The sequence below is a fragment of the Papio anubis genome, chromosome 1 (assembly GCF_008728515.1).
Source record: "Papio anubis isolate 15944 chromosome 1, Panubis1.0, whole genome shotgun sequence".
Taxonomy (NCBI): domain Eukaryota; kingdom Metazoa; phylum Chordata; class Mammalia; order Primates; family Cercopithecidae; genus Papio; species Papio anubis.
In genome coordinates, this window is record NC_044976.1 from 483,303 (window position 1) to 508,845 (window position 25,543).

At 64.4% G+C, this 25,543-nt stretch overlaps 1 protein-coding gene and 1 long non-coding RNA gene across 11 annotated transcripts in view; one reads left to right on the forward strand and one right to left on the reverse strand.

Annotated features, from left to right (window-relative positions):
• SAMD11 (sterile alpha motif domain containing 11) overlaps positions 1 to 16,437 on the reverse strand; it is a 19,567-nt gene extending 3,130 nt beyond the window's left edge. The window contains exons 1-9 of one of the 7 annotated variants that reach the window (XM_031663474.1): positions 15,802 to 16,437; positions 14,654 to 14,745; positions 10,188 to 10,369; positions 9,461 to 9,511; positions 5,596 to 5,720; positions 2,555 to 2,644; positions 2,281 to 2,418; positions 1,648 to 1,746; positions 428 to 590 (exon numbers count right to left, since the gene is read on the reverse strand). In XM_031663474.1, coding sequence (XP_031519334.1) covers positions 428 to 590; positions 1,648 to 1,746; positions 2,281 to 2,418; positions 2,555 to 2,644; positions 5,596 to 5,720; positions 9,461 to 9,511; positions 10,188 to 10,369; positions 14,654 to 14,745; positions 15,802 to 16,318 — 1,457 coding nt within the window. In that variant the 5' untranslated portion in view covers positions 16,319 to 16,437. Of the gene's footprint in view, positions 1 to 427; positions 591 to 1,647; positions 1,747 to 2,280; positions 2,422 to 2,554; positions 2,645 to 5,595; positions 5,721 to 9,460; positions 9,512 to 10,187; positions 10,370 to 14,653; positions 14,746 to 15,801 lie in introns of all 7 variants that reach the window. The other 6 variants (XM_031663471.1, XM_031663475.1, XM_031663487.1 and 3 more) reach the window with 6 other exon arrangements.
• A 515-nt stretch (positions 16,438 to 16,952) lies between these two features.
• Positions 16,953 to 23,763, forward strand: LOC103881261. 4 transcript variants are annotated; one of them, XR_642655.4, is made up of 3 exons: positions 16,953 to 17,490; positions 17,924 to 22,591; positions 22,918 to 23,763. It is a non-coding gene; the product is annotated as an uncharacterized LOC103881261 (long non-coding RNA). The 4 variants fall into 4 exon arrangements; XR_002519828.2 differs by lacking the exon at positions 16,953 to 17,490 and having other exon boundaries at positions 17,501 to 22,368; positions 22,498 to 22,591; XR_002519829.2 differs by lacking the exon at positions 16,953 to 17,490 and having other exon boundaries at positions 17,501 to 21,278; positions 21,718 to 22,591.
• Positions 23,764 to 25,543: the final 1,780 nt, after the last annotated feature.

The window sequence follows — 25,543 nt, forward strand, 5'->3', positions numbered from 1 at the left end:
GCCCCCGCCCCGCCCTGTCTCCTGGACCCCAGAAACCCGGGTCTGTGCCGGAGGCCTTGTCTGTGCCGGGAACAGATCCGGCGCCGGCGTCTGAATTTGAGCGCCAGCCAGGACCCTCTCCGCCTCCAGCTCTGAGTCCTCTGGCCAACCCCTCCCGACTGACCCCGGGGTTCCAGCCTTGGAGCTCTCCCCTTCTCTGGCTTCTCCTCCAGGGAACCCCCGGACCGGCCTCAGCCTCTCTCACGCACCCCAGTGGCGCCCTCAACACTGCAGCCCAGAGCGGTGTCACCCCCGAAACGCTCTGCCCGGACCCGAACCTAGACCTGAACACAGTGCTTGGCACACTCGGGGCGCGTGCTGGTGGCTGAGAGCGTGGGGTGCGGGTCGTACCCCAGAAAGAAGCAGAGAATGGCAGCCACCCCAGTACCTCTCCGAGAAGGACGGGGCGACAGCTGGGGCGGCGCCCTCCCGGTGCTGAGCCAGGCCCTGCTTCCGACGCTGACCTGCCGCGGAGGAGGGCAGGTGGGCTTCCAGGCCACTGGGGCCCCTCAGAGCTGAAGCTGCCACCTCCTGCCGGACCCTCAGGAGATCTGGGTGGGGGACAACAGCAGTGACCCCCCGGCTATTCGCCCCCCTTCCCCAGCCCGCGTCCTAGCGTAGAACACGGAGGTGGGGAAGTAACCGCAGCACTCGGCCGCGTTCGGCCCCGGGCTGGTTTCGGGCACGGGACAGGAGGATGGGCGGCCACAGGGCCGGGGCGGCAGACAAGATGCTGGGCGGGGAAGTGTCGGGAAAGGCTCTTGCCCGAAGAGCAGCCGGGAGCCTGGAGGCCGCTGGCCTGAGAGGCGGTGAGCCTTGCGGGGAGGGGGCTGTGCAGAGGCCCCGAGGACACAGCGCCTGCGGGGCAGCGAGAGAGTCCAGCAGAGCCAGCCAGGGCTGACCGCCCAGGGGACCCCCCTCCTCGGTGGGAGGCAAGAAACTCTGAGGTCCCCATAGTAGACACGGCCGGCCAGAGCTTGTCACAACGGCAAGGCAGCGCCCGTGCACGCACGCCACGCTAGCACAGGGGTCGCCCAGTCCCGGCTGCGCAGGGTCACTGTCCCGCGTGGCCACACTCGCCCCAATGCGCACGCAGCGCCCGCGTCTAAGGCGCCGCCTCCCACGTCTCTCGGCCTCTCCCTCCCGCCCAGGCCCGGGCCTCCCGAGTCCCCGCGGCCCCCACTGTGCAGGCTCCGCCAGCTCCACCGCCGCCTGTTTATAAATTAATTACCCGAAAGCGGAGGTGGGTCCCGCCCCGGGCCGGGTGCCAGCCCGCAGAGCCCAGCCGGCGCGGCCGCCCGCATCGATCCCAGCGGGGCCCAGCGCCCCCGCGCTCGCGGCCGGGGTTATTTACAGCCGGCTCCGCGGCGGGGCGGGGGCGGGGGCGGCGGCGCGGCCTGATTGACAGCGCGCTCCCCGGCGGCCGGCGCCCCCTCCCCCGCGCGGCCAGCAGAGCGGCCCCAGGCAGAGCAGGGAAAGCAATTAAAAAGGAGGATTTTTAAATTATTAACATTTGGTGAATTATTCAGGCTCTTGGTGCCTGAGCTGCCCTGGGGGACGGTGCCTGGTGTGAGGAATCCTGCCTCCTTTCCCGGCGCCCCCACCCACCTCTAGCCCGAAAAGCCAAGCTCCCCTGCCAGGCGGGCGGCTGGGGCCTGGGAGGCTGAGTGCAGCAGGCGGGAGGTCCGACTGCATCCCGGAGTGACCCTGGAGAACGTCATGAGGTGGGGTGGACAGGGTCAGAGCCGACCCGAGGGAAGGGGCAGCCCCTCAAGCGGGAGTCTCTTCAGCACTTGGGGAGTCCTGGTGGCAAAATGCCCGCTGCACCCAGCCCGGCCGTGCTGCTCACTGCCCCTCCCCAGGCTCCCGGGGCAGGCATCTGGCAGGTCAGCGTCCCCCGGCTGGAGAGACAACTCACAGACTACAGGGTCCAGGAGCTCTCCTCCGGGGGTGCTGCTGAAATGCCCACCGTCCACCCTCACCTGGTCCACCCCAGACTCCATTTCTCCATATATAAAATGTGAGTCACCCATGAGCCTGGGGGCCTGGAGGACATGGAGGTGTGGCCCGCCCCCGGGGGCATGGGGCAAGACGTGTGGCAGAGGGTCCCTCCAGGGACCTGCATCCAGCCTGGCCTTGGAGTCAGCAGAGCCTCAGCAACAGGAATGGCCGAGCACACGTAGGTGGGGAAGTGATGAGGGCTCATTCCTGGGGGGGGATCATGCCAGGGTGGGTCCTCACCGTGGCTGGGGAGGCCCAGGTGGTAGAGGCGCTGAGGGTCCTCAAAGGTGCTGGCCTCGCTCAGCGCCGACACCAGCCGACGGTAGTGGTCCTCCGGGGCCATGTTGGGCCCCAGCTCTGGCGGCAGCAGCAGTGCTTCTACTGGGGAGGACCCGGGGTGAGAGGCTTCTCCAGGCACTGCCGAGGAACCCCCCCTCTAGAGCCCCTGCTTGAGGTCCAGGGACCCTTGGGGACTGCCCCCTCCCCTGGTGACCTGTAAGAGACACGCTCTTACCTTGGGGGGATTCGCTTCGTGCCCTCTTCTCCGAAGAGCAGTCGCTGCTGATATGGGGGGAGCGGCCCAGCCTCTTGCCCAACAGGTCACCTGCGGGAGGGTAGTGAGTGCCTACCTGCATCTCAAGGAGTGGAAGGGGGACCCAGCCCCTGCTCCAGCTCAGCCTGGACAGCACCCACCATCTCTCAGGGGGCCCTTGGTCCTGGTGAGTACACGCCTGTCCAGCCCTGGGAGCCCCAGCCTTCAGCGCAGAGGACATCACCCTGGCTGTGGTGGGGCAGGGGCCCAGGAGAGCCCTGACACTGGCCTTGGTGCTGGTGCATGTGTGCAGAAGAGATCCACAGCAGGCACCCAGCTGCCCCACCTGCCAGCCTAGCTTCTTGTGCAGTTAATGAGCCCCCCCTCATCCCCCTGGAGGAGAATAAAAAGCTTTTGATTGGACTGGGCAGCACCTTCCCCTCCTGGACAGGGGTGAGGGCAGGCTGTGCAGGGTCACATGCCAGCGTGGGGTAGGACAAGCCGGGAAGGACCTCACACCTGACCGCTTCCTGCTCTGTGAGTCACTGGCCTGTGGGCCCCCCAGGCCACCTTGAGGCCCTTCCACTCCCAGGCCTCCTACTTGGTCATACCCATCCCTGCCCCTAGAAGGCCCAAGTCCTCCTCTCTGGCCCAGTCCTGCCTGAGCTAGCACCCTAGTGTGGCTGTCACGTCCTGTCCACCTGCCCAGCCAGGCTCTGGGCTCTTGGGGTGCACCTCCCAGTAGCCTCACCCACCTCCTCAGCCAGGAGGCCAGCCCAGCAGGTGGCAGAGGGGAGGCCCAGGCCAGGCCCAGCCCACTCTCCTGAGGTCCTCCCTTGGGTTCTGCTGACCACACCCATTCCAGACCATACCATCCATGTACCCATCTCCGACCTACCCCAAGCTCCTCCCAAGCCCCTGACTCCACGCCCTGGGGGTCTCCCGGGCCAGCCAGTGCCTCCGACCCTGGCCCCTCCTCATCCTCATGTGGCCTCTAGGTGGGTGGGGTGAGGGGCCACCCCCCTGTGACCCAAGACCTCCATGAGGCCTAGGCAGTGGGGCTCCCAAGCCCGTCCCCCCACAAGCCCTGCCGTCAGCTCCAGGCCTAATTCTTTTTTCTTATTCCCTTAATCTGTCATTTTTATCAGGCTGGGGAAGTGCGGTGGCCACACCGATCAATCCCACATTACAGCTGACAGAGCGGTGCTAATAACTTATTGATCCTGGCCCGGCCGCTGTCAGGCCCGGCCCCAGAGACAGGGTCAGTCCCATGGCCTGGTCCAGGGTCCCCGCCTCAGTGACAGATTGGGCGGCTGGGCCCCGTGGGTGGCGGGGGGCACCTGGCCACGCACGGATCCAGGGATGTGCCAGAGCTCGATGGGCTGGGAGGAGTGGGCCAAGGCTGGAGGAGCCTGGCCCTTTTCCGCACCTGCTGCCTGGCCCACCATGCACATGCCCTCAGGGTTAGCAAGGCCTCTCACTTCCTGACCATCAGTTTTCCATTTTACACGTGGAAACTCCCCTTTCCGTTCATGTGGGGGGCTAAGGCCTCCTCATAGCCTGGGGGAGGTGACTGGGTGGGGGAGTCGGGGAAGGGGGCCTGCCAGGAGACCGCAGGAAGGCCGATGAGGCCACGCTCGCTCCTCACTTGTGGACCCCAGCGGTCTCACAGAGGCAGATGCAAGACCTGCTCTGAGTCCCTCGCAGCCCAGGGCCCAGGGAGGTGCAGCTCAGCGGGAGGGCCCGGGCTGGGAACAGCATAGATGTGTGGTTTCTGGGGTCACAGAAAGGGAGAAGAGGTGAACGCCCCCTCCAAGAGGAAGCTCCAGGGAGCGAGCCAGGCCCTGACACGGAGTGTGCGTGGGAGACCTGGACACTGGTCACAGGACACACGGGCCCTGTAGAGCCTAGGAGCCTGGAAGTGCATGAACACGCCCTGACTCCGTGGGTGAGACCTGCCGGGCAGCCCCCATCACGTGCACCCCACAGGACCGCAGACACACACATGTCTGCACACGCACACGCGTGTACCTGAGGAGGTCTCCCTGTATGAGGGCACAGAGGGAGGGCCTGCTGGCTCAGAATATCTCAATCACTGTGGGGCTCCCTCAGCTCTGCCAATCGATGGGGCAATTAGATTTTATCAACCGCCTCTCAGCTGTCCTCCACGCGGCATCAGAAGCTGCCCCCACCCAGTCCCACAAAGGCATTCCCAGGCGCACAGAACGCGGACGGGGGACACAGATGGGGGCGGCCTCCCCCACCCCACCTTCCCAAGAGATGCAGGCCCTGCTGGGAACACCCCTGCCCGGGGTCCACAGGGCCTCAGGGGTGACCCCCTCCTTTCACGGCCTGCCCTGGGGCTGAGGCTCTGCTGTGCCCCTCTCTACAGCAGTGCCCTCTGAGGGGGGCCTGGGTCCCCAAACTGCCCCCTCCCTCTGAGGTCCTGTGCCAGGTTCCCCTTATCCCCCCACAACTGTGACCAGGCAGCAGCACCTCCCTCAGACACCGGATCCCTTCCCTCCCGGACCCCCTTCCCTCCCGGACCCCCTTTCCTCCCGGAGCCCTAGGAGGCGGGACCGGGAACCCCCTTTCCTCCCCGAGCCCTAGAAGGCGGGACCAGGGACCCCCTTTCCTCCCGGAGCCCTAGGAGGCGGGACCAGTCAGGCGTGCGCTGCACGGTTCTGTGGGAGTGAGTGCATTCCTCCAGGGTGTGCATTTCTGAACCTCTGAGGCCACGCCTACGTCTGCTCTGTGAAGAGGGGGTGGCAGGGCCCCGGCCACTCCAAGCCCACCCCAGCGGCAGCCACAGTGGAGGCAGCCACAGCGGAGCCACCGCCTCTGCCTCCTGTCTGCCCCGCTGGCTGGGATTAACACAATTACCATCACATGCAGCCCCGGGGGACAGGCCGCTCCTCCTGCCTCTCTGGCTGCCTGCCAAGGCTGCTGGTGCTGAGTGGAGACGCCACTGTCCTCTGGCCCCACAGCCCCGACCCCGCCCTCAGGCCCCCTGTGCTCCTCACCTGCAGGTCCCAGGCCGATCTCCAGGCTGCCTCTCTGGAATTCACAGCGGCTCTGATGCTCGGGCATCACGAGGTGGCGGCTGCGGTGGATGCTGGATATGAGGGTGGGAAGGTTGCCGTCCTGGCTGCAGAACGAGAGCGGGAAAGGCTGACCCCGTGGGCAGCTGCGAGAGGCTGGAGCCCAGCCTGGGCACAGGGAGTGCCTAGCTCTGCGTGTGATCGTGGGGACGACCTCTGAGTGCCGCGTGGCTGTGCCCACACCTCGGCATGTGGCCTGTGATGCCACTGTGTGCACACCCACGGAGCAAGCCAAAGCGACACAGAACCTGGCACTGGGACCCCACTGCTGCTCTGTGTGGAGCACCAGCGGCTCTGGCTTCACGCCCTCCGGAGGGAATCACACTGTTACCTCACTCCCTGCCTCAAAGGGGGTCGAGGGGCCCACCAGGCAGAGGGACCCCACACGGGAAGAGGCTGGTCTGCACAGGGGCAGTCGCAGGACAGGCCCCAGGAGAGGACAAGCCACATGCGAGCTGCCAGCCCCTTGGTCATGAATTTCGGTGAAAACTTGCAACCATTCCCTGACCCCCGGTTTCTGCACACGAGGAAACTGAAGCCCAGAGCACAGTCCTGTGGCTGATGCACACACACAGAGCACCAGCAGACACATGCAGCTTGCACCAGGCACCAGGGCTGTGTGCTCCGACCTCCCACTGTCCCCCAAGCAGGTGTGGGCTTGGAATCAACATGCATTTAACTCTTTTGTTCCCTCGTTTCTCCTCTTCTTGCTAATTCAGCCGAATCCCACATCCACAGAGTCCCAGAGAGCAATGGGAGGATCTGTGTGGAGCACGGCTCTCCACCCCTTCCCGGTTCCGTGAGCCTCTCCCCAGGTCAGCAGAGAAGGGGCTCAGGGTCCAGGCGCCGCTCCCCAAGCAGCATTCCTGCAGCGCAGCCCCTGCCCACCTGTAACGGAGCAGCCTCCTGGCGCAGTGACCTGGGAGCCAACGCTAAACCTCGTTAAATAGCCCCCAGCCCCCCTGACCTGGGCTGGCTGGAGCTGGGCTAATCCAGGGCTGCCCCTAAGCCGAGCACCAAAGACTCCCAGGCTGGGCTCTCAAGCCTTCCAGGAGACCCAGATGCCGGCTCTCTCCCCACCCCCACCGGCCCCCAGTGGGAACGCAAGCCCCCACCCCAGGCACACAGGAGGGCAGCTGGGTGGGAGTAAGTACTTTATGGGATTAATCGGCAGCGAGTCTCATCCCTTCCATGATCCTAATCGATGCGGGGGTGTCAGGAGAGGACTGCTGGCCTCAGCATGGGGTGGGGGCCGAGGGCTGGCCTGGCAGCAGCCACAGCTGCCGTGGAGTTCTCCCCAGGGGTCCCCCCTCTGGTGTCCCCGGGACGCCTGCAGGAGGAGAACTAGCTTCCCAGAGACTCCAGAGGGTGGGGGCTGGCTGTGAGCCCTGAGCCTGGCGCCCAGAAGGAAAGTGAGGGAGGGCCTGACAGCTGGGTGGAGGGGCTGTGGCTGGGCAGGGGCACCTGGTGGGGAACTGGGTGCCACCCGCCTTCCCCACTCCTGGTCTCTACCTTGGAGTTTACTCCCGAGGCTCTGACACAGCCTGGCCTGGCCCAGCCCCTGAAAACCTGTTCTGGTCACTTGGCCACTCAGTGAACCAATTATGCCAGTTTTATGTAAAGAAACACGCCCTGGACGTGTCAGAGCGGAGACGCAGGAACCTGGCCCGGGGCACATCAACACATGGTCCTCGAACCACAGAATGCCCTCTGCACCCTCCTTCGCACAAGGGACAAAGTCCCTGAGGGTCTCTGTGGTGGGGCCGGGCCGCAGGTCAGGAGGTGGGGAAGCTGGGAGACGCAGTCAGGGCCAGGGCAGGAGGTGCAGGAAGGAGAAGGTGATGGGGAGGCCAGAGCCTGGCAGGTGTGACCCCAGTTCCCCAGGCAGGGGCCTCCCGCCACCGCCCCTCAGTGATGACCACACAGTCCAGCCCTTGCCCATTTTTCCACCAGCTCAGGGGCCCAGGAGAGAGGGGCCAAGCCCCCGCCTGCAAACAAAGGCTTGAGGAGCATCTGCCAGCCCTGGTTCCTGAGGCAGAGGAGGATGGCCTGGGGCTCTGCGGGCTCCAAAAGGCAGGTGGTCACTGCAGAGCCAGCCAGACAGAGGGACAGGGATGGAAGGACAGACGGACAGATGGGTGGAGACCAATGGATGGGAGCAAATGAACACACAGATGGAGGTGGCCTGGCCACAGAGGCACCTGTGGGTGCCCGCACAGGTTCTGTGGGAGCCCGCAGAGGCAGACGGACCCAGGGACAGGCCGAAAGAAACACAGACACGGCCTGGGGCCAATGTGGCCGCTGGGTTCAGGGACCACCACCCACTCTGACCAGACACCAGGGTCAGGTCCACAGACGGGGGTTTAGTCCACTCAGACGTGCTGCGCCTTCTCCTTCGGGGACCCCAGCACGCCCTCCCCTCTGACCGAAATCTCGCCCTTGGGAGATTCAGAAACTCATTCTAGCCCCTTCTAGGGCCCATGCAGGATGGAAGACGGCCTCTTCCTAGGGCACCCCAGGCTGCCAGCCGTCAGTGCTGCTGAGGGTCACTGCATTCCCGAGGCCAGGTGGACAGAGGAGGGGCTGCAGGCAGGAGGAGCCGTTACTGGAGCGGGGGGAACCGCGGCAGGGTTTCCCTGCAGGCCTCACTGACAAATTTATTCTGTAGTGTCCCAAGTAAAAGGCTCATAAAATGTCATCAATGTTCATGACAGTTCATAAAAATGATCAGTTGAGCTGGCAACCCCAAAATGAGGTGGAAATAAGTTTAAAGATGTTTTTATTGTAATTCGGCTCTGAGATTCAGACATCCTCAGAGACATAAATAACACACCTGGCGTGGAGCCAGGACCTGCAGGTCCCCCTGGGCCCTCACGGCTCTGGCCCCGGGAAGCTGGCTTTGCAGCGGACACCCCCTTCCTGCCTTGCTGCCCTGGAAGCCACAGGGTAAGACCTGACCCCACTGACAGAATCCACAGCTGGGCTCTGTTCACAGACTGACCACCCGCTTCCCCCTGGAGCCAGGAACCCGGGTCCCCCAACTGCCTTGACCTCTTCCCTGGGGCTCTTCATTTTCATCTCCTTCCCACATCCTGGAATCGCACCCGCTACTGTCCTGCTTCCAGAGCCTGAATCCAATCCCCCGTCTGCCAGGAGGGCCTCCGAGGGACCTTCTCCACACGCACACCTGGTCACTGCCCCGCGCAAGAACTTCCAGGGGCTCCCCACCTAGAGGACCGCGCCCACAGGCCCAGCATCCGCGAGCCTTCAGCATCCAACTGAGCCACAGCTGCCAGGTTCACTCCTCCTCCCTCCTACACGCCCTTCCCTGTTCCTCCACTCTCTGCAGACATCCCCTCGCCTTAGTGAGCTCCTACACATCCTTCAAGGCCCCACTCACACACCCTTCTCACCTCCTGGTGGGTCTGTAGCAGGGTGGGAAGGGGGGAGGTGACAGCCTCATTTTTGGGCTCAAATGGCCAGTCTCACATGGGAGGAAGTGCACGCCAACTCGAGGGCCGGGCTACCCAGAACTCACACCTGTGCTGCTGCCGACATCTACCTCTGACTGGGCCTGGGGTCCCTCAGTCTCAACTGGGTGCGACACTGTCTGCCTCCCGGGCTGGGGGACAACCTTGCAGCACACGTCAAACCTGGCAGACGCTCAGCCAGCATCAGCTCACGCTATCTGAGACAGGGGACAGCAGCCAGCAGGCCACGGCAGGGATGGGAGGGAGGGAGGGAGGGGAGTCACGGTCCCCTCTTACATGCACAGCACGGCTCCTACCTGCAGGCCGTCTCTCGGAAAGAGATGTTCAGGTCCCAGTGGGTGTGGACTCTGCAGGAAGGGAAGCAGAAGGTCCATGTTGCTCTGGAGGCCCCTGACCCCAGCCTCAGCACAGCAGACCTGTCTCGGGTCAGTGCCCTGCTGGGTCACAGCCCTGGGCAGTGAACGAGGGCGGCTGCTGTGCCCAGCACCATCTGCTACTGGCTCAACGTGCTGGGGTCTCCTGCCAGGAGAGGCCCATGGACCAGTTCCTGCCTCAGCAGACACAGACGTCAGGAGAACAGAACCGAGGCCCCTTCTCCCTCCGGCTTGTTGCACTCAGAGGAGCCCTGGCGTTCTACAGCAGGTAGGGGCCGAGGCTGCTTCCGCACAGTCAGTCATGAGCCTGAATGGAGCTCCTTGTTGCTGGAGCTGCTCTGGCCAGACTGGGACCCGGTCAGCAGGGGTAGCTGGAGCGTCGGCCCAGGCAGGTGTAGACCTCTGGGTCCCAACTGCTGCCAACCTGCCTCCTACAAGTGAGCCCCGCAGAGCAGAGGTGGAAGGGGACACCAGACGGGGCAGATGAAGAAACAGCTCCTGCCTGCGACCCACACAGGACCCCAAAAAGACCAGCATCCGAGGGAAGTGTGGGAGGCCAGTGTGGACGCTCTCATCTGAGCAGCTGAAGGCCGGAAGCTCCAACCCCATCTGAGCCTTGTGCCTTCCTGTCCGGCCCTGGTCCAAGTACCTTCTCTTCATGATACGGATGTGCGGGCCATCCTCCTGCTTCAAGCCTGGCCGCCGCCCACAGGTGGGACCACTCCCGTCGCTGTCACCATCGCTGGCAGAGAAGCTGGGAGTCCGCTCCTTCTTCAGGCTCCGGGCAGCAGGCAGGGCGACTGTCCTCTTGTCTGCCAGCCGCCCCCGGTTCTGGTGGGGCAGGAGGACAGGCTCGCACCCCAGGCCCAGCCCCAGGCACAGCGGAGGTGCCCTCGGAGCAGCCATCCTCCCTCCACCCACCTCCAGGATGGGCCAGGAGCCACAGCTGGCCAGAGACCCAGAGGAGAGCTGAGAGATGGGGCCTCAGTTGGGCATCCCCCTACAGACGACGCCCACTGGCTCAGCCCTCCTCTGCCCACCCCACCACAGCCCTTGAGAATGCTGGAGGGTCCTGGCCAACTCCAGGGCGAGTCGGGGCCCCCGTCCCGCGCTTGTGTGCCCCTCACTCCCAGCTCCCTTCTTAGGGGCCCCGCGTGTCTCCTGGGATCTGCTTGTGGCCTGGGGCTGGTTCTAGTGGGCGTGCACTCAAGTGCACATGTTACCTCCGTGTATCTGGCTGCCAGTCCCACCCATATTTTGTGAACCTTCTGCCCCACCACACCCTGCCACCGACGCCAATGTTGACAAGCGAATGCCCTTTTCTGTTTCATCAGCGCCACGCACAGCCCAGCTCAGGGGCAGCTGCAGCCGGGCGCAAGGCAACTGGCAACTGTCTGAGCTGAACCCTCGCAGACTGCAGGCCTGGGGCTCACAGGTCACCAGACGAGGAGCCCTGACCAGCCCAGGTCCTCTGTTCCACCAGCCCTGCCTGGCATCTTTCACATGGCTTCTTCTTCCCATCTCCCTTGCACCCACGGAACAAGTGTGTGGAGCGGTGGGTGCCTCGGGTGGGAGCACAGACGTGCCCCGTGTGGTCCCTGCAGAGCACAGCTGAGCCCCAAGCTCACGCACACACGCGGCGGACACGCCTGTACCACCCTGCACAGCACACTCGCTCTGGCCCAGCCCCAGGCCCTTCTGGACTCCTCCAGTGTTTTTAGGTCCTGCCACCCCCAGGGGAAAAAGGAAAGTTATTGATTATTTTCCAGTGGGCGGGAGGCTTTTTAAAATGTAGTAACAGGCTGCTGGCTTCAGGAGGTGGCAGAGCCCTTGAGAGCATCTGACTGACTCCCTCTCCTCCGTTCAGTCACCAGGGCCTCCTTGGACTTCCTCCCTCCCAATGCCAAAACGCAGCCCGGAGCTTGGGGATGAAGGTGTTAGGAGGGTGTCCTCCTCAGACCTAGAACCACCATCACCTTCAAACACACAGCCCCAGCACCAGCTCAGTTTGGGCAGTGCCCCCTCCTCAAGGGTCTGGAAGCTGGAGCATCCCCCAACCCAGGCCGAAGCCCCCGTCCCCCTCACCGGCCACTGGGCCTGCGCTGAGTCCCCTCCTTTCTCTCCACAACAGCTCAGTGGGAAAACCCAGCACTGCTGGGCAGGGGGTGGGGCATGGGGTCCGCGCCCCTGTTAAGACCTCCTGCTCCTGGCCCCGGCTGCCCCTAACACCAATAATGACCACAGCTATGCCAAGGCTGGGGAGGGTGCAGTGCCTGTCTGCCCAGGCCTCCGCGTGTCAGCTGGAGCTCGGGGCTCACTTCAGCAGCCATAGCCTGTCCGGGGTGTGCTGTGCTGGGAAGTCTCAGCTCTGCCCTTCTGCAGCCCAAGCACCAGGGCTTAGGAGCTCTGACAGCCTCTCCTCTCCCACCTCCCTTCTTTTGAGACTGAGTCTCACTCTGTAGCCCAGGTTAGAGTGCAGTGGCCGGATCTCAGCTTCACTGTAAGCTCCAGCCTCGGCTCATCACGCCATTCTCCGCCTCAGCCTCCCGAGTAGCTGGGACTACAGGCTACCGCCCGCCTTCCGCTAGTTTTTGTATTTCTAGACGGGTTTCACTGTGTTAGGCCAGGATGGTCTCTCATCTCCTGACTCCTCGCGGATCCACCCGTCTCGCCTCCCAAAGTGCTGGGATTACAGGCTTGAGCCACCGCTACCGCCTCTTTTTTTGAGACGGAGTCTCTGTCGCCCCAGGCTGGAGTGCAGGTGCACCGCTCACTGCAAGCTCCACCTTCCGGGTTCACACCACTCTCCTGCCTCAGTCTCCTGAGTAGCTGGGACTACAGGCATCACCACCTCGCCCGGCTAATTTTTTGTATTTTTAGTAGAGATGGGGTTTCACCGTGTTAGCCAGGATGGTCTCTGATCTCCTGGACCTCATGATCCGCTTCCGGGCCCTGCCTCCCAAAGTGCTGAGATTACAGGCGTGAGCCACCGCGCCCAGCCTCCCACCTCCCTTCTTTTGAGAAGAAGACACAATGCTTTTCTCTCTGCTTCTTGTCTGTGGAATGGGAAGAGAAGGAAGCAAGGACCAGAAGACTGCCCTTTGGAAGGAGGCCAGGGCTGGCTGGCTGGGAATGGGGCCCAGGCTGTATGCCAGCCTCAGCCCCGTGATGCACAGAGTCGGGCGTGGGGACACACTGGCACCCCAGCCACACCCCAAGGCACCTGGAGGGCAGGTCTGGGGTGGCTGATGGGGGTGCTGAGGACCAGGACAGCTTCCCTGGCACCCGCCCTGCCCAAGGACAGAACATACCTCCTCCACACTACAGACCTCGGCCAGCCCACCCCAGTTCCACAGCACACAGATCTGAAAACTCAGCCTCTGACAGCACCTCCTCTTGGGAGGTGCTTGGCCTGCAGGGCCCCTGTGCAGGGTCCCCAAGGCACATACACACTCATATTCTGCCCTGGAGTTTCCGTGACCATGAGGTACACATACCTGTGGACCTGGCATGGGGCTTGGGGGAGACAGCCTCTGAGTGAGAAACGTGGGGGTTGGAAAGAAGGGGTCCCTGGAGCTGCTTCCTAGGGGAAGGGTGTGGGACAGGCCTGGGAGGGACTGGCAGAGGCAGGCCTGGATCTGAGCCATCCCTCATGCAGGGCAGGAACCTGGGAGCCCCAGGTGGGGGGGCATCTCCTGGCTGTGGCCCTGGGTTGGGAAGAGATGCACGCCCACTGAAGCAGTGTCAGAAGAGACTGATGCTGGGCTCAGGCTGCCTGCTCCCCACTCCTGTGGGCGGCCTCAAGGGGGCCGCTCCCATCCAGAGACCCAAGGCTAGCCAGTGGGCTGCCCAGAGGAGCCCTCTCCAGCACCAGCTGCTTGAAAGGAGGGAACTGGGCCTCTTGCCCTGGGTAGGTCTGTGACAGCAGGCAGGGGGCTGCCAGCTGTCTGCACACTTGCCTGGGAACTCTGTGAGCTGCCTGCCTGTGCGTGCAGATCCGTGTCGGACTGTGTGTCAGGTGGGCACATGGGTGAAGTGCAGCTGTGTCCCCTTCCCCTGCCCAAATGCTATATGTCTGAGGGACCAGCTGTCTTCACAGGTGTGTCTGCAGCCTCCCAGCGCCCAGGCTACCAAGCACTCGGCTACCAAGCACTCGCAGCTCACAGGCCCCTGGGGTATCCCCTCCCCCATCCTCTCAGGCCCGAAGCAGGCAAGCAGAGGCGGCCACTCAGGCCCACTTTGCACCTGTGCCTCTCCTACCCTTTCCTGGAAGAAGGGGCTCCTGAGTGCACCAGGAACTGCAGCCCCTACCCCCAGCAGCCATGGCCCTAGTTGGCTCCAAATTGGTCCTTCCCAACAGGCAATCTTCGTTTTCACATCAAGCCTCCAACCCTCGCTGCCCAACTAGGGGGCTGGAGGCTGGGTGGGGGGTGCAGGTGCCTCCCTGAGCAGAAGGGAGCTCCCAGCATCCCAGTCTCTCCTGCCTGCTCCCTCAGTGAGGGTGTCCATAGCTGTCTATCCTGGGTTGGGGCCTTGAACTAGCCTCCGGCTCCAGTTCTCTGGACACCAAAGGCCCACACTGGAAAGACTGTCCCTGGCTAGCCTCTGTGTCCCTAAGACACACTTTGACATCCAGGCCCTTGCACCCTGGCCTTCAGCACCCCAGAGACACAAGTCACTCACACCCAAGCCTGTAGCTCCCCAAAATGCTGTCATACCCAGAATCACACCTCACCAGCTGGGCCAGAGAACACAGTGACCCCCAAAATGTGACAGGGCATAGTGCCAGGCCCACGTTGAATTACTCCTCCCAGAGAGAAGACCCTGACCCAGGACTCGAGGAGAAGCAGCTCCAAGGCACCCAAGGGGAGGCTCTAGGACAGGCACGAGCCCCCTGTCTCCACACTGGGAGGGGGCTCGGGTGCCCAACGACTCCTCCCCCTGTCCAAGTACAAGGGCTGGGAGAACACGAAGTAAAGCCCCTTCCCTCCGCCCTGCGAAGGCTCCCTCCAGCACACCCACAGGGGTGAAGTGAGGACTCTCGATCCTGAAAACCGCAGGGACAAGCTCCGCAGGGGGAGTAACTCCCAGCCCCAACCGAGCCCCGCATCTCACCACCGGGGAGGATATTCGGCAGCCCGGGCAGTCGCAGATCGGAGGATGCACCTGCAGGATCCCCTTGGACATAAGCGTCTTCAGACTCTTCCCTGCGAGCAGAGGCGAGGCAGACCCTGTGAGGGCGCGGCACGCTTCTGGGCGCAGTCGGCGGCAGGGCCAGTCCCCCCTTCCCGTCTCCTGGGCGAAATACCCCCCGACCCCCCACACCCACCTCGGCCCGACTTCCCAGCCCGCTTCCCGCCCCACCCTCGCGAACGCGGCAGGGATCTGCTGGGCTCTGCAACTCCAGCCCGGGAGCAGCGCCCTCCCCCGACGAAGGGCCTGGGCGTCCCCACCCGGCGCCCCTCCTCCCGCGCTCCACCCTTTCCCCGGTCCCGAGGGAGCCGCAGGCCGGGCCCAGAAAGGCTGCGTCCCGGAGCGGTGAGCGGCGCCGTCGGGACCCTCGGCCTGCGCGGCAGGAGGCGGCGGTCACCGCGGAGCCACGCACCGCTCAGGTCCCGAACTTTTTAACTCCTCGCGGCGCCTGGCGCTCACCTCGCCCCGTGTCCCGGCTCAGGCGCCCCCGCGTCGCACCCTTGGGGCCAGGCGCCCGCAGGCGCCAAAACAGGCCGCGTGTCCTGGCACCGCCGCTCGGGCTCCGCGCGCGCCCCCACCCCGCCCCGCAGCCTCCCGCGCCGCGCGATCGCACCCGGCCGCACGTGCGCCCCTCCACGCCCCCCAACCCTGGGCTCCGCGCCCTCCCAACCCGCCTCCTGCCGGCTCTCTCGAGTTCCCGTAAACTTGTTTTGGGGCTTCAGGCCCAGGAGCCTTGCAGAGACCTTCCGAGCGGAGGGGGCGGCCCGCGAGCCCCAAGCGCTGTGGCCCAAGCTGGAGGGAGGTGCAGCGGGGGGCGCTCTGCCCGGGTCCACCGAGGCCTCCGCGCGCGGCGGGTGTGTCCCCGCGCAGCCCTGGAGCTGCAGCGCCCCCTCGGCCGAGCCGGAGGCTCCCGGGTGTCCGAGTCGGGTAGGGGGTGGGGTCGGGGCCCGCAGGTCCCCGGGGAGCGAAGGGAGGGACGGCGGCGGCCCGCGCCCCCACGGGTGTCAGAGTCGGGTTGGGGTGGGGTCGGGGCCCGCGGGTCCCGGCAGCGAAGGGAGGGGCGGCGGCACCTTTGTGGCGGATGCTGCGCTTCCAGTCCTTGGCGGTCTCGCGGCCGCTGACGAACTGGAACTCGTTGGGCGTGAGCCACTCGCCGCGGTGGCGGATGGACGGGCCCTTGCTGCCCTGGCAGAGTTTGCGCACGTAGAGCAGCGCGCGGTTGGCGCCGCACTCCACCTCGATGCACGGCTCGCCGTTGTCCAGCAGCGGCTGGAAATCCGGGGCCGCGGCCGCGGTGGCCGAGAAGCGCTCGAGGGCCAGCGGGTCCCTGGGCAGGTGCAAGTGCGGGGCGGCCTCGTGCAGGCTGAGGTAGGCGCGCGGGGGGCGGAGCGGCGGGGCCAGCAGAGCCTCGTAGCCGGCGGCCGAGGCGGGCAAAGAGGCGGCCGGGGGGAGGGCCGCCGCCGCGGGCAGTGGCGCCAGGTAGCCCGGCAGCGGCGGCAGCGGCAGCGCGGCCAGGGTCGGGTGGAACGTGGCCAGAGCCAGGGCCAGGTCCTCGCGGCCCGGGAACTCCTTCTTGACCGCCGGCATGGCGCCCCGGTGGCTTCGCAGCCCCGCTCCCCGCCGGCGGCAGCAACTTACTCCGGCCCGGGCGGAGTTGGGTCGCGGGGGCCGGGGAGGCGCCTGGCCGCGCGCCCACCCCGTCCGCTACTGCGCCCCGGCGCCTGCAGCCGCCGCCTCCGCGCCGCCCGCCAGGCCTCCCCGGACTGCTGCCCAGACGGCCGGCGGGGCCTCGGCGGCCCGAGACATGGAGCTGCCGGAGCCGCTACCGATCCCGGATCAACTCGCCGAGCGCCGCAGCTCCCGGGCCTTGGGGCTCCGCGGGGCGTCCGGAGTCCCGCGCCCCGGCCACCTGCGCCCGCGCCCGGGGAAGACCCGCGCCCGGCTCGCCGACCCACCCTCCAGGCCGAGCCCGGCAGCGAGGAGCCGCGGAGTCCCCGCCCCGCCCGGGGGTCCCAAGCCCCCGCCCCGCCGCCCGGGCCGCGTCAGCCGTGCACCCGCGTCCACTGGCGCGCGCCCGCCCGGCGGGGACTTGGGAGACTCCGCCGCCGCCGCCGCCGCCGCCACAACTTGGCCCATTTAAACGGCCCCGGCGCGGCGGGCGGCGCGGGCTCCCGCGGGGGGTGCGTGACGGCCGACTCGGGGCATCCGGCGGCGGCAGCGGGACGGGGCTGCGGCCCCCGGCGCTATCCCGAGTACCGAGTCACTGGGACGGCTGGAATCCGGGACTCCGCGCGGGACTGGGATGGGCTGGGCCGGTCGCGGACCGGGCTCCTCTCGGAGGGAGGGAGCCGGGGGCTGCTCGCCGCGGTGTGAGCCTGCGCCCGCGGCTCTGGGGCTTTGCACAGCGAATCTGATGGTGGGCGTTGGTGTCCGGGAGGGCGTGGTGGTCTCTGCACCTGCAGGGAACGAGGCTGTGGATTTGTAGTGTGCGGCCTGGGCAAAGTGCTCTGTGAGTGACAGGGCAGCACCTCCCCGCGCGTTCCTGCCCCTTCCTATGCACTTGACAGGAGTGAGTTCGCCTGAGCCAGCGAGTTCCTTTTTAGTCTTTTGCAGGTGAGGACGCTGAGACAGAAAGGTCAAGTAACGCTCCTGAAGTCACACAGCTGTTTCAAATGCGCAGTGTCTCACGCCAGGACGGCGCCAGGGCCATGGGGTGGGGCAAGAGCTTCCTGTCACCCCACAGCCCCCAGCAGGAAGGCGTTAGTCAGGGTGGGGGTGGGGGACAGGGGGCTGGCAGGGTGCACGCCCTCCCACACCACCACCTCCTCCCAGATCAGCCCCCCTGAGCGTAAACCTGACCCCGGGTGACCACGCTGGGCTCCCTCACCTTATCTCACCAGAGGCTTCTACTGGCCCCCCAGCCCACCCGCGGAGCGAGATCTGGGCCAATGGTGCTCTGCTCAGACAAGGAGCATGCCCAGAAGCCTCCCCTCCCATCCTGGCCCCTTTCTGTGGGGGCTCCTTGGTCTTTTGGGGTCTGAGGGGCCAGGTGGGAGTGTGGGTGTGGCTGTGAGTGACCCTTCCTTACATGGCCACCCTTGGTGCTATCAACCTCTCTGCATCCCTGACCCCAGACGTGGCTGCCAGCGAGTTCCTGTGTCTTCCTCCCCTGAAGTCTGTGTCTTCTCTCAGGTCCGATGCCATGTGGAAAGTCCACTCCTGGGGCCAGCTGGAGGCCACGTGGACTGACCGTGAGCGCCCACTGTCCGCAGCCCTGACCCTACTGCCCGTGTGCGGGCTACTAGATTCACCTGCACCTCACCCTCCTTCTAGGTTCGCCTGCACCTGACTCCCTGATGCTCACACAGCGATTTGGGGAGGGAGGCTGGGGAGGCGCAGGTCCGCATGGCAGTGCCTCTCTGGGTCTGAGGCCCTTGGGCCAGGCTCTCCTCTGACCTGGGCCAGCAGAGGGGCCTGCTTTCCCTTCCAAGAGCCCTCCCCTGTTCACCAGTGTCTCACCATGCTCAGGCCCGCAGTGCGGTTAAGGAGGGGCCTGGGGCTGGCCCTGGGTTTCTGGCTGGGTGTGGGAGCCCACCCGGGCCCTGCAGCCTAACCTCCAGCCTACAGTCTGGCTCCACCTGTCTCTGGAGGACCCGGGTGTTTTCCTGAAAAGACCCTGACTGGGTCCAAAGCTGGAGGCACCCCCCATCCTCACCGTCCACTCCCTGATGTTCTGGAGGCCCCTCCAGGGGCTGGGTGAGGAGGCCTTCCCCACCACCTCCTTGTCTTCCTGGGAAACAGGTACCTGTTCGGAGGCCACTTTCCCACATGACCAGGCCTCTTCACCCCCAGCATCATCCTTCTCCGTGGGGCTGTGCCCCTTCCTTGGTCCTGTCCACTCACACACTCATATCCTGTGTCCACTCACACACACCTGTGTCCCATGCCCACACCCGTGTCCGTGTCCATGCTCACACCTGTTCTGTGTCCACTCCCACCCGTGTCCACTAGCACACTGTGTCCACTCCCACACCTGTATCTCGTGTCCACTTTCACATCTGTGTTGTGTCCACTCGCTCACACATGTACTGTCCGCGCCCACTCACACATGTGCTGTATCCACTCGCTCACAGCTGTGTCTCGTGTCCACTGGTTCACACCTGTCCCGAGTTCACTCATGCACCTGTGTCCCGTGTCTGCTCATGCACTCGTGTGATGCGTCCACTCACTCACCTATGTCCGCTGGCTCACACCTGTCCCTTCTTCACTTGCGCACCTGTGTTGCGTGTCCTGTGTCTGCTTGCACATCTGTGTGATGTGTCCACTCGCTCACACCTGTCCCGTGTCCTCCACTCGCACACCTGTGTCCCGTGTCCACTCACACACCTGTCTTGGTCTGGGACACCTGGGTCCCACTCTCCCCTGCACTCCTCAGGCCGGCGGCAGAGGCCAGAAGAATGGAGTTTTGTTGCTAGAATCATCCCGAGCAAGGCAGGGACGTGGCGGTGTGGACTCCACTGCCCCTCCTCCTGCCCACCGAGCCCCGCCTGCCTGGGCCTTGGTGCCTCTGTCGCTGCTCCGGGTCCCCCTGCTGGGGCCCCTCCGCCGCTGGGCTGAGGCTGGAGCCGCTGCCTCCCGCCAGAGGGAGGAGGTCATAAATAACCCTGGGGCTGCCGGAGCAGACGGTGACCCCAGACGTCCTGGGGGAGTGTGGGGGCGCCAGGGGCTGCTGCCCCAGCCCGCACGCCGCCTCCACCATCCGGGAGTGCCTGCCCAGGCTCCCCAGCATTTCTGTTAGATTGCCTCTCATCCATCCCCTCATCAATCAGTCAACCATTGATTGAGCCCAGATGTGGTACAGCCCCAGCCAGAGAGGACCCAGAGGTGGGGTGGGGAGGAGAGAGATGGGGAAGCCGAGTCCGGGGCCACAGGTGCAGCCAGGAGGTGCAGGTGAGCAGCGCTCAGGCCAGCCCGTCAGCCTCAGTCCTGAGTTTACTTCTGGTGATGGAGGGAGATACGCAGAAAAGATCCTGCAGCCCGCAGGTGTGGCACAGCTGACCTCGGGCCAAGGATGCACAGCTGTGTGTGTGCCTGGCCTCCAGCAAGGGCACGCGTGCTCAGAAGCACAGGTGTGCCCACATCCTGCATGCCTGTGTGTGGCGCAGCAGCTCCAGACTCACGCGCACGACACGCACGCAGCACAGACAGACCCTCCCATGGCCACAGGGACAACGGTGCAGACAGGATGTGCACTGCCCTCCAAGGCCGGTGCGCAACACAGACCCAGGGCCTGCGGGCACCCGCACCACACAGACGCAGGCACACATGATCCCCAGCCAAGGCGGCCTGCCCAGTGCCAGGGCTCAGTCCTGGTGCTGTTGGACAGAAAGGCTAACCCAGGAGGTCAGGGGTTGTGGTAAATCAGCTGCGCTCCCTCAGATGCTCCTGCAGAAGCAGCCAGGACCTCAGGAACGCACCTGCTCCTGGTCAGACAGGAGGAGCCGCTGCACTTCAACCTGCCCGCGCCTTTGGGTGCCGTGAGCTGGCTGCGCGCCACGTCGTTTCGAGGACATAAGAAGGTGTTTCCAAGTCCAGTCTGTCCACCGACCTGAACCTTTACCACTGAAAGAACAAAGGGGTGGGGCCCGAGGGACCCTTCCCTGCCCTCCCATGGTGTGTGGTCAGGGATGCTCCTGCAGACACACACAGGTGGGCTCTGACTGCCAGATCGCAGGGGTGGTGCTGTGGTCCTCACCTGCCATGTCACCAGAGTGCTGACACTCACACCGGAGACAGTGCTAGGCCCGGCACATCACAGCCAATTCCTCTATAAATGATGCAGAAGCCCCAGCACCCTGAGGCAAAGGGAAGCAATAGAATTCTCCAGAGCCTGAAGGAAGTGGGAGGGTCTGTCCCAGTGAATGCACTCGGCCAATTCCTCCCTGTCCTCCCCCTGCCATCGCTGCCGGCCTGCAGCCTGGACCTGGCCTGGGTTGTGGAGGGGATCAGAGGATGCAGCGGCCGCCTGCTGGGTGCACGTGGGCCTAGGTGGTCCTCAGCCCTCAGCCCTTATGGCAGGAGCCCCCGAAGCACTGCTGTGGCACCCTCTCTGACATTGGGCCAGGGAGACGCTGGGAGCCGGGTGCAGAGCCAGGGCCCAGCACGCAGGCCTTGGGCTCCAGCCCGTCCCCCACATCTGGAATGTGCCAGCAGGGCCCAGTGTGAGAGAAGAGCGGATCCCTACGTGAGTAAGGGTGGAGGGATGGTGCCTCTGCCGTGGCCATGGTGCCGCCGTCCACATCAGCTCTCTCTCAGCACAGATCCTGTGTGAAGGCCTCAGGGACCACGATCTTCGTTCTGAGGGCCCTAGCAGGTCGGGCTCCTGCTGTGCTGGCTCCACATTGACTAGCTGGTGGGCTTGGCGGGTCTGTGGTCACAGAGAGACCAGAACCCGCATAACAGGCCCGATGAGGATGCCAGGCTGCACTGACCCCCGAGCTTCAGAGGAGAGGGGCACCAGCTGGGAGCCCTGCACAGACAGCCTCAGGTGCAAGAAGCCGGAGCCCAGGGCAGCTGGGGAGGGGTGGGGTGTGGTGGCTGGAAGTTACTGTTCTCAGACCCAGCTCTGAGACCCTCTCCAACTGCATGGGGGGTCCAGGCTGGACCCCAGATGTGACTGTGTATGTGCTGGGATGGGAGCCCCCTGAGAGCAGGGCTTTTGTTAATTCACCAACAATCTCACACGCCTGGCACGAGACAGGTGCTCAGGCCGTGAAGACCACATACACGGGGTCCTCCACTGTGTCCAGGGGAGGGTGGGCCCTGCTCGCAGCCAGACTGGGTATAGCCCTGGGTGGGCTCTGGGGCTCGCCCAGGGCAGCTCAGCCTCCTAGTCCTGGGCAGCCCTGCTGCCTGCCTGCTCCCTCCACTCCTACCACCTGCCCAGGTGGGACTCTGCCTGCTTTCTTGTCCCCGGTGCTTTGTAGGAGTTGGACCACAGGTATCCTCTTCATCAGAGGGAGAAGAGCTCACAACCTGGGAGAACTCCAGGCCTGGCCCAGTGAAGACGTCCTTATCTTCAGCAGACGTTGCCCAGTGCAAAGGGAGGCCAGCCTCAGGAGGCACGGACGGTGGCGTAGCATCCGTCCGAAGGCCCTGCCTGCAGCACGGGATGCCACAGAGGTCCCCTGTGACACAGCCTCATGGGGCAGGCAGGGGTGGCAGCTGCTCCTGCGTGAAGAGGCAGATGCAAACCCACGGTGTGGCCTCTGGGGTCCCACATCCCAGGTAGAGAGTGACCCAGGTCGCTGGCATCTGTGCCATCTCTGCTCCACTGACCACTCATGGGGGTCCTGGAGATCCTGACACCAGTGGCCGGGGAGCAGCAGCCCAGGCACAGGCCCCAGTGCACACTCAGATCCCATAGGTGTGTGCACACGGCCTTGCCCCGAGGCCTGGGTGCTGTATGAGGGCCAGGACGCTAACACAGCGGAGGATGCCCACACGTGAGCTGCGCTGGGTTTCCTTGTACCTAAATGGGATATGCAGGGTTCCACTGTGCAGTTGCTGTGTATTTTAGGATCTCATCCCCGTGTGCCCCAGCAGGACCACAGCTGTGACCGGCTGCTGCAGAAGGGGTAGGTGGGTTGAGAGCCCACTGGCAGGGTCACTGGGGGCAGCAGGCGCTCTGTCCGCACTGATTTCTGTGTCACATTAGGGATTTTCAGGGCGGCAAGCTCAGGTGTTTTACTGTTTCCCATGTCAAGTCCAGCTCCAGACTGACTTTCTGAGGTCACAGACGGAGCCTCACCCCATCCAAGGTGATGTCCTGGACTCCCAGTGTGTTCCCCAGAGGGCAGGGTGAGTGCGTGGCATCCTTCTGGCGGGCGTGGGCGCCTCTGTGGACCTGGCGTGAGGCTTCTCTGTTTCTGAGTCTCCTATGGACCATCTGTCTTCTGTGTGGCTGCTGAGGGATCACACTGGGGTGACCCTGCAGGTGGCTGAATGAGAACAGGACCCCCATGCTGCACAGCCCTGCATGACCCCGGGGGTGGCCCCAGAAGCGGGTGGGCAAGGCTGGGTGGCAGGGATTGGCTGAGATCCTATGAAGAGCCCAAGGGCAGCGGCCAGGCTTGAGCCCAAGGTGCAGGGGAAGGCGGCAATGCCCGGGTCCCTTTCTTCGCCAGGTACCTGGGGCCCAGCCTGGGCGGCAGGAGGGACTCAGCCCCTCGCCCAGGCAGGAAGGCTCCCAAGCAGAGGCCCCTCCCTCGTGCACTCCCCAGCCCCCACCTGCGGCACTGGGACTGGGACTAATAAAACACCCACCTCGCAGAAGACAGCTTTATCTTGTTGATCGGAAGTCTGCCAGCCCAATTTATGATGGAACATAAGATCTCCAAATCTGAATTTATGCGCTGTAGCGTAACGAGAGGTCAATGAGATTAAACGGGGGCTCAGGAGAGGACCAGCGCCAGGCTCACTCGAGGCGCTGCACAGAAAACCCACAGCCAGAGCCCCTGGGCCCGGCCCAGGCAAGACCAGAAAAGGAGGGGGCAGGTGGGAGACCAGCCTGGGGCTCCAGGGAAGGCCACGGGATGGAGGCAGGAGAGCCAGCTGGCCTGGGGCAACCCTGGGATGGCTCCTGGATGGAGGAGAGCAGAGGGGTGACGAGGGTTCCCTCAGGGCTGGGGAGCCTTCTCCTGGTCTCAGACCCACCCCCCTTCAGCTGCCAAACCCTGGGCACCCCTGATTCTGAGGACAGTTGGGAACCTGCCCTGAGGCTGGTTCAAGGACAGAGCTCTGACCCTGGCCCAGGGCTGCTTTGGTGCCCATGAACTCTGCTTCTGGCTCAGAGCAGTTCCCTGCACCCCTTCCTGAGCCCTCTGTCCTCTGGAACCCGTGGGCAGGGCGAGGGACCAGTGCTCTGTCTGGGTGGGGGCCTGGGCTCCCAGCCAGCACAAGGCTGAGCTTAGGGCAGACCCTGACTTCAGAATTTATACAAATAAACGCAATGAAAAGTGCTGGCAGCCTGATCTGATTACAGAGTCATTCATTCTCTGGTCGTTAATAATTTGTGCAATAAAGGACTGTGGCCGCTCAGTGCGGGGGAGGCTGTGGCCCAGCCTTCCCTCGGCGCCGGCCCCTGGAGCTGGAAGCATAAATTATTAGTTTCTTATCGCTGGGGCTGCCATCACTCATGCTGCCAGGGCCTGGTGGGAGCTGGTGGCTGTTCTGCTGCCCGCCAGGGCAGGCTCTCAGCCGTTGCCTGGGGCCCTTTGTCACCCCCACCCTGGCCCCCAGGTGTGGGAGCCCCCGAGCCTGGTCAGGCCTGGAGGCTGCTGCGGAACCAGCAACTTGCTGGAAGCCGGAAAAAGGTGGGGCTTTAGTGCTTGTCCTCAGACCCTCCAGGTAACCAAAGCCAAATCACTCCCGGTTGGAAACGCAACCTCACACACCTGGCCACAGCACGGACACTCACAGCAGCAGCCCACAGGGCCCCTTGCCCAGACCCTGACCAGGGGAAGAGACGGTTGTCTGGGTTCGTCAGTCCTCCGGGTGTGGCAGGGCCCCTCTGGGTGGGACTCAGCACCTGTACCTGGGAGCCCAGATGAGGGAGTGGGGGCAGGAACAGCGCTCACGCTGTCTCCCTGTGTCCAGGCGGGCAGGTGTAGGGCACCTCCCGCCCTCTCCCGCCCTCTCCCGCCCTCACACGCCTGCTGCAGGGGTTCCCTGTCCCACCCCAAAAGGGAGAAGCCGAGGCTGAGGCAAGGTTGGAAAATTGGGGTGGGGACTCTGGAATCCAGACATCCCGACAGAGGATGCAGGACGAGTCGGGGCGTGAGTGCAGGGTAAACTCATGGGCGTGAACTCTCTGATGTGCCTCCTGGGCTCAACTTCCCCTTTCTGGAGGGCTGGGGTCCCAGAACCTTGCCTTGAATTCGTGAGGATGGTGGGACCTGGAGGGTAGGTGGCGCAGAGGGCGTGAGGCCTCACCCCAGGACGCTGTGCCCATTTCTGGCTGTGCAGCCTTGGGAAGCCTTCTGACTTCTCTGAACCTCAACCTGTAAAATGGCAATGAGAATGAAACAAGATGAAATTAACATGCACTGAGCATGTGAGGTGGGGCAGAGACAGCCGCCCCGCCGCTGGTGAGGTCCTCACGGCATCTGGTCCTGGAGCCCACAAAGCCCCTTGCAGAGACTGCTCTACCCACGTGCAAGTGTTTCACCCTCTTCCCACGGGTGACCCCAGCTCGGCTGCATGTGTTTTTGCTCAGAACGTCCCCACCTGTGTCCCACCTGCCCTCCGGCTTCGGGAGCACTGGGCGCAGTGGTGGCAGGTGCCTCGGTGGCAGGTGCCTCGGTGCCCTGCGGACTTGCCGGTCGTCTGTCACTTCCGAGTCGGCTCCATTGTTTGGTCCTCTTTCTATCCTGGGTTGCGTTTTCCTGCTTCCTTGCATGCCTGGTGATTTTTGAATGGGTGATTTTGAACAGGGATTGTGAATTTTGTTGGGTGCTGACTATTTTTGGAAATACTCACTTTGCTCAGGACTCCAGGAAGTTACTTGGAAGCTGTTTGGTCCTTTGGAGTCTTGCTTTTAAGCCCTGCTAGGAGGACCAAGGCAGCATTTAGTCTGGGGCTGACTGTGCCCTCCTTTACCAGGGCACGGCCCTGCTTGCTGCTCTGCCCAGGAGCTGAGGTGCCCCAGCCAGGCTGGTGGACCACGGACCTTCCACGGTCCTGGTGGGCTCCGGCCATGGTTCCCTCTGGTGATCTCGGGTGGTTCTTTCTTCGCCTTTTGTTGTTTCTTTT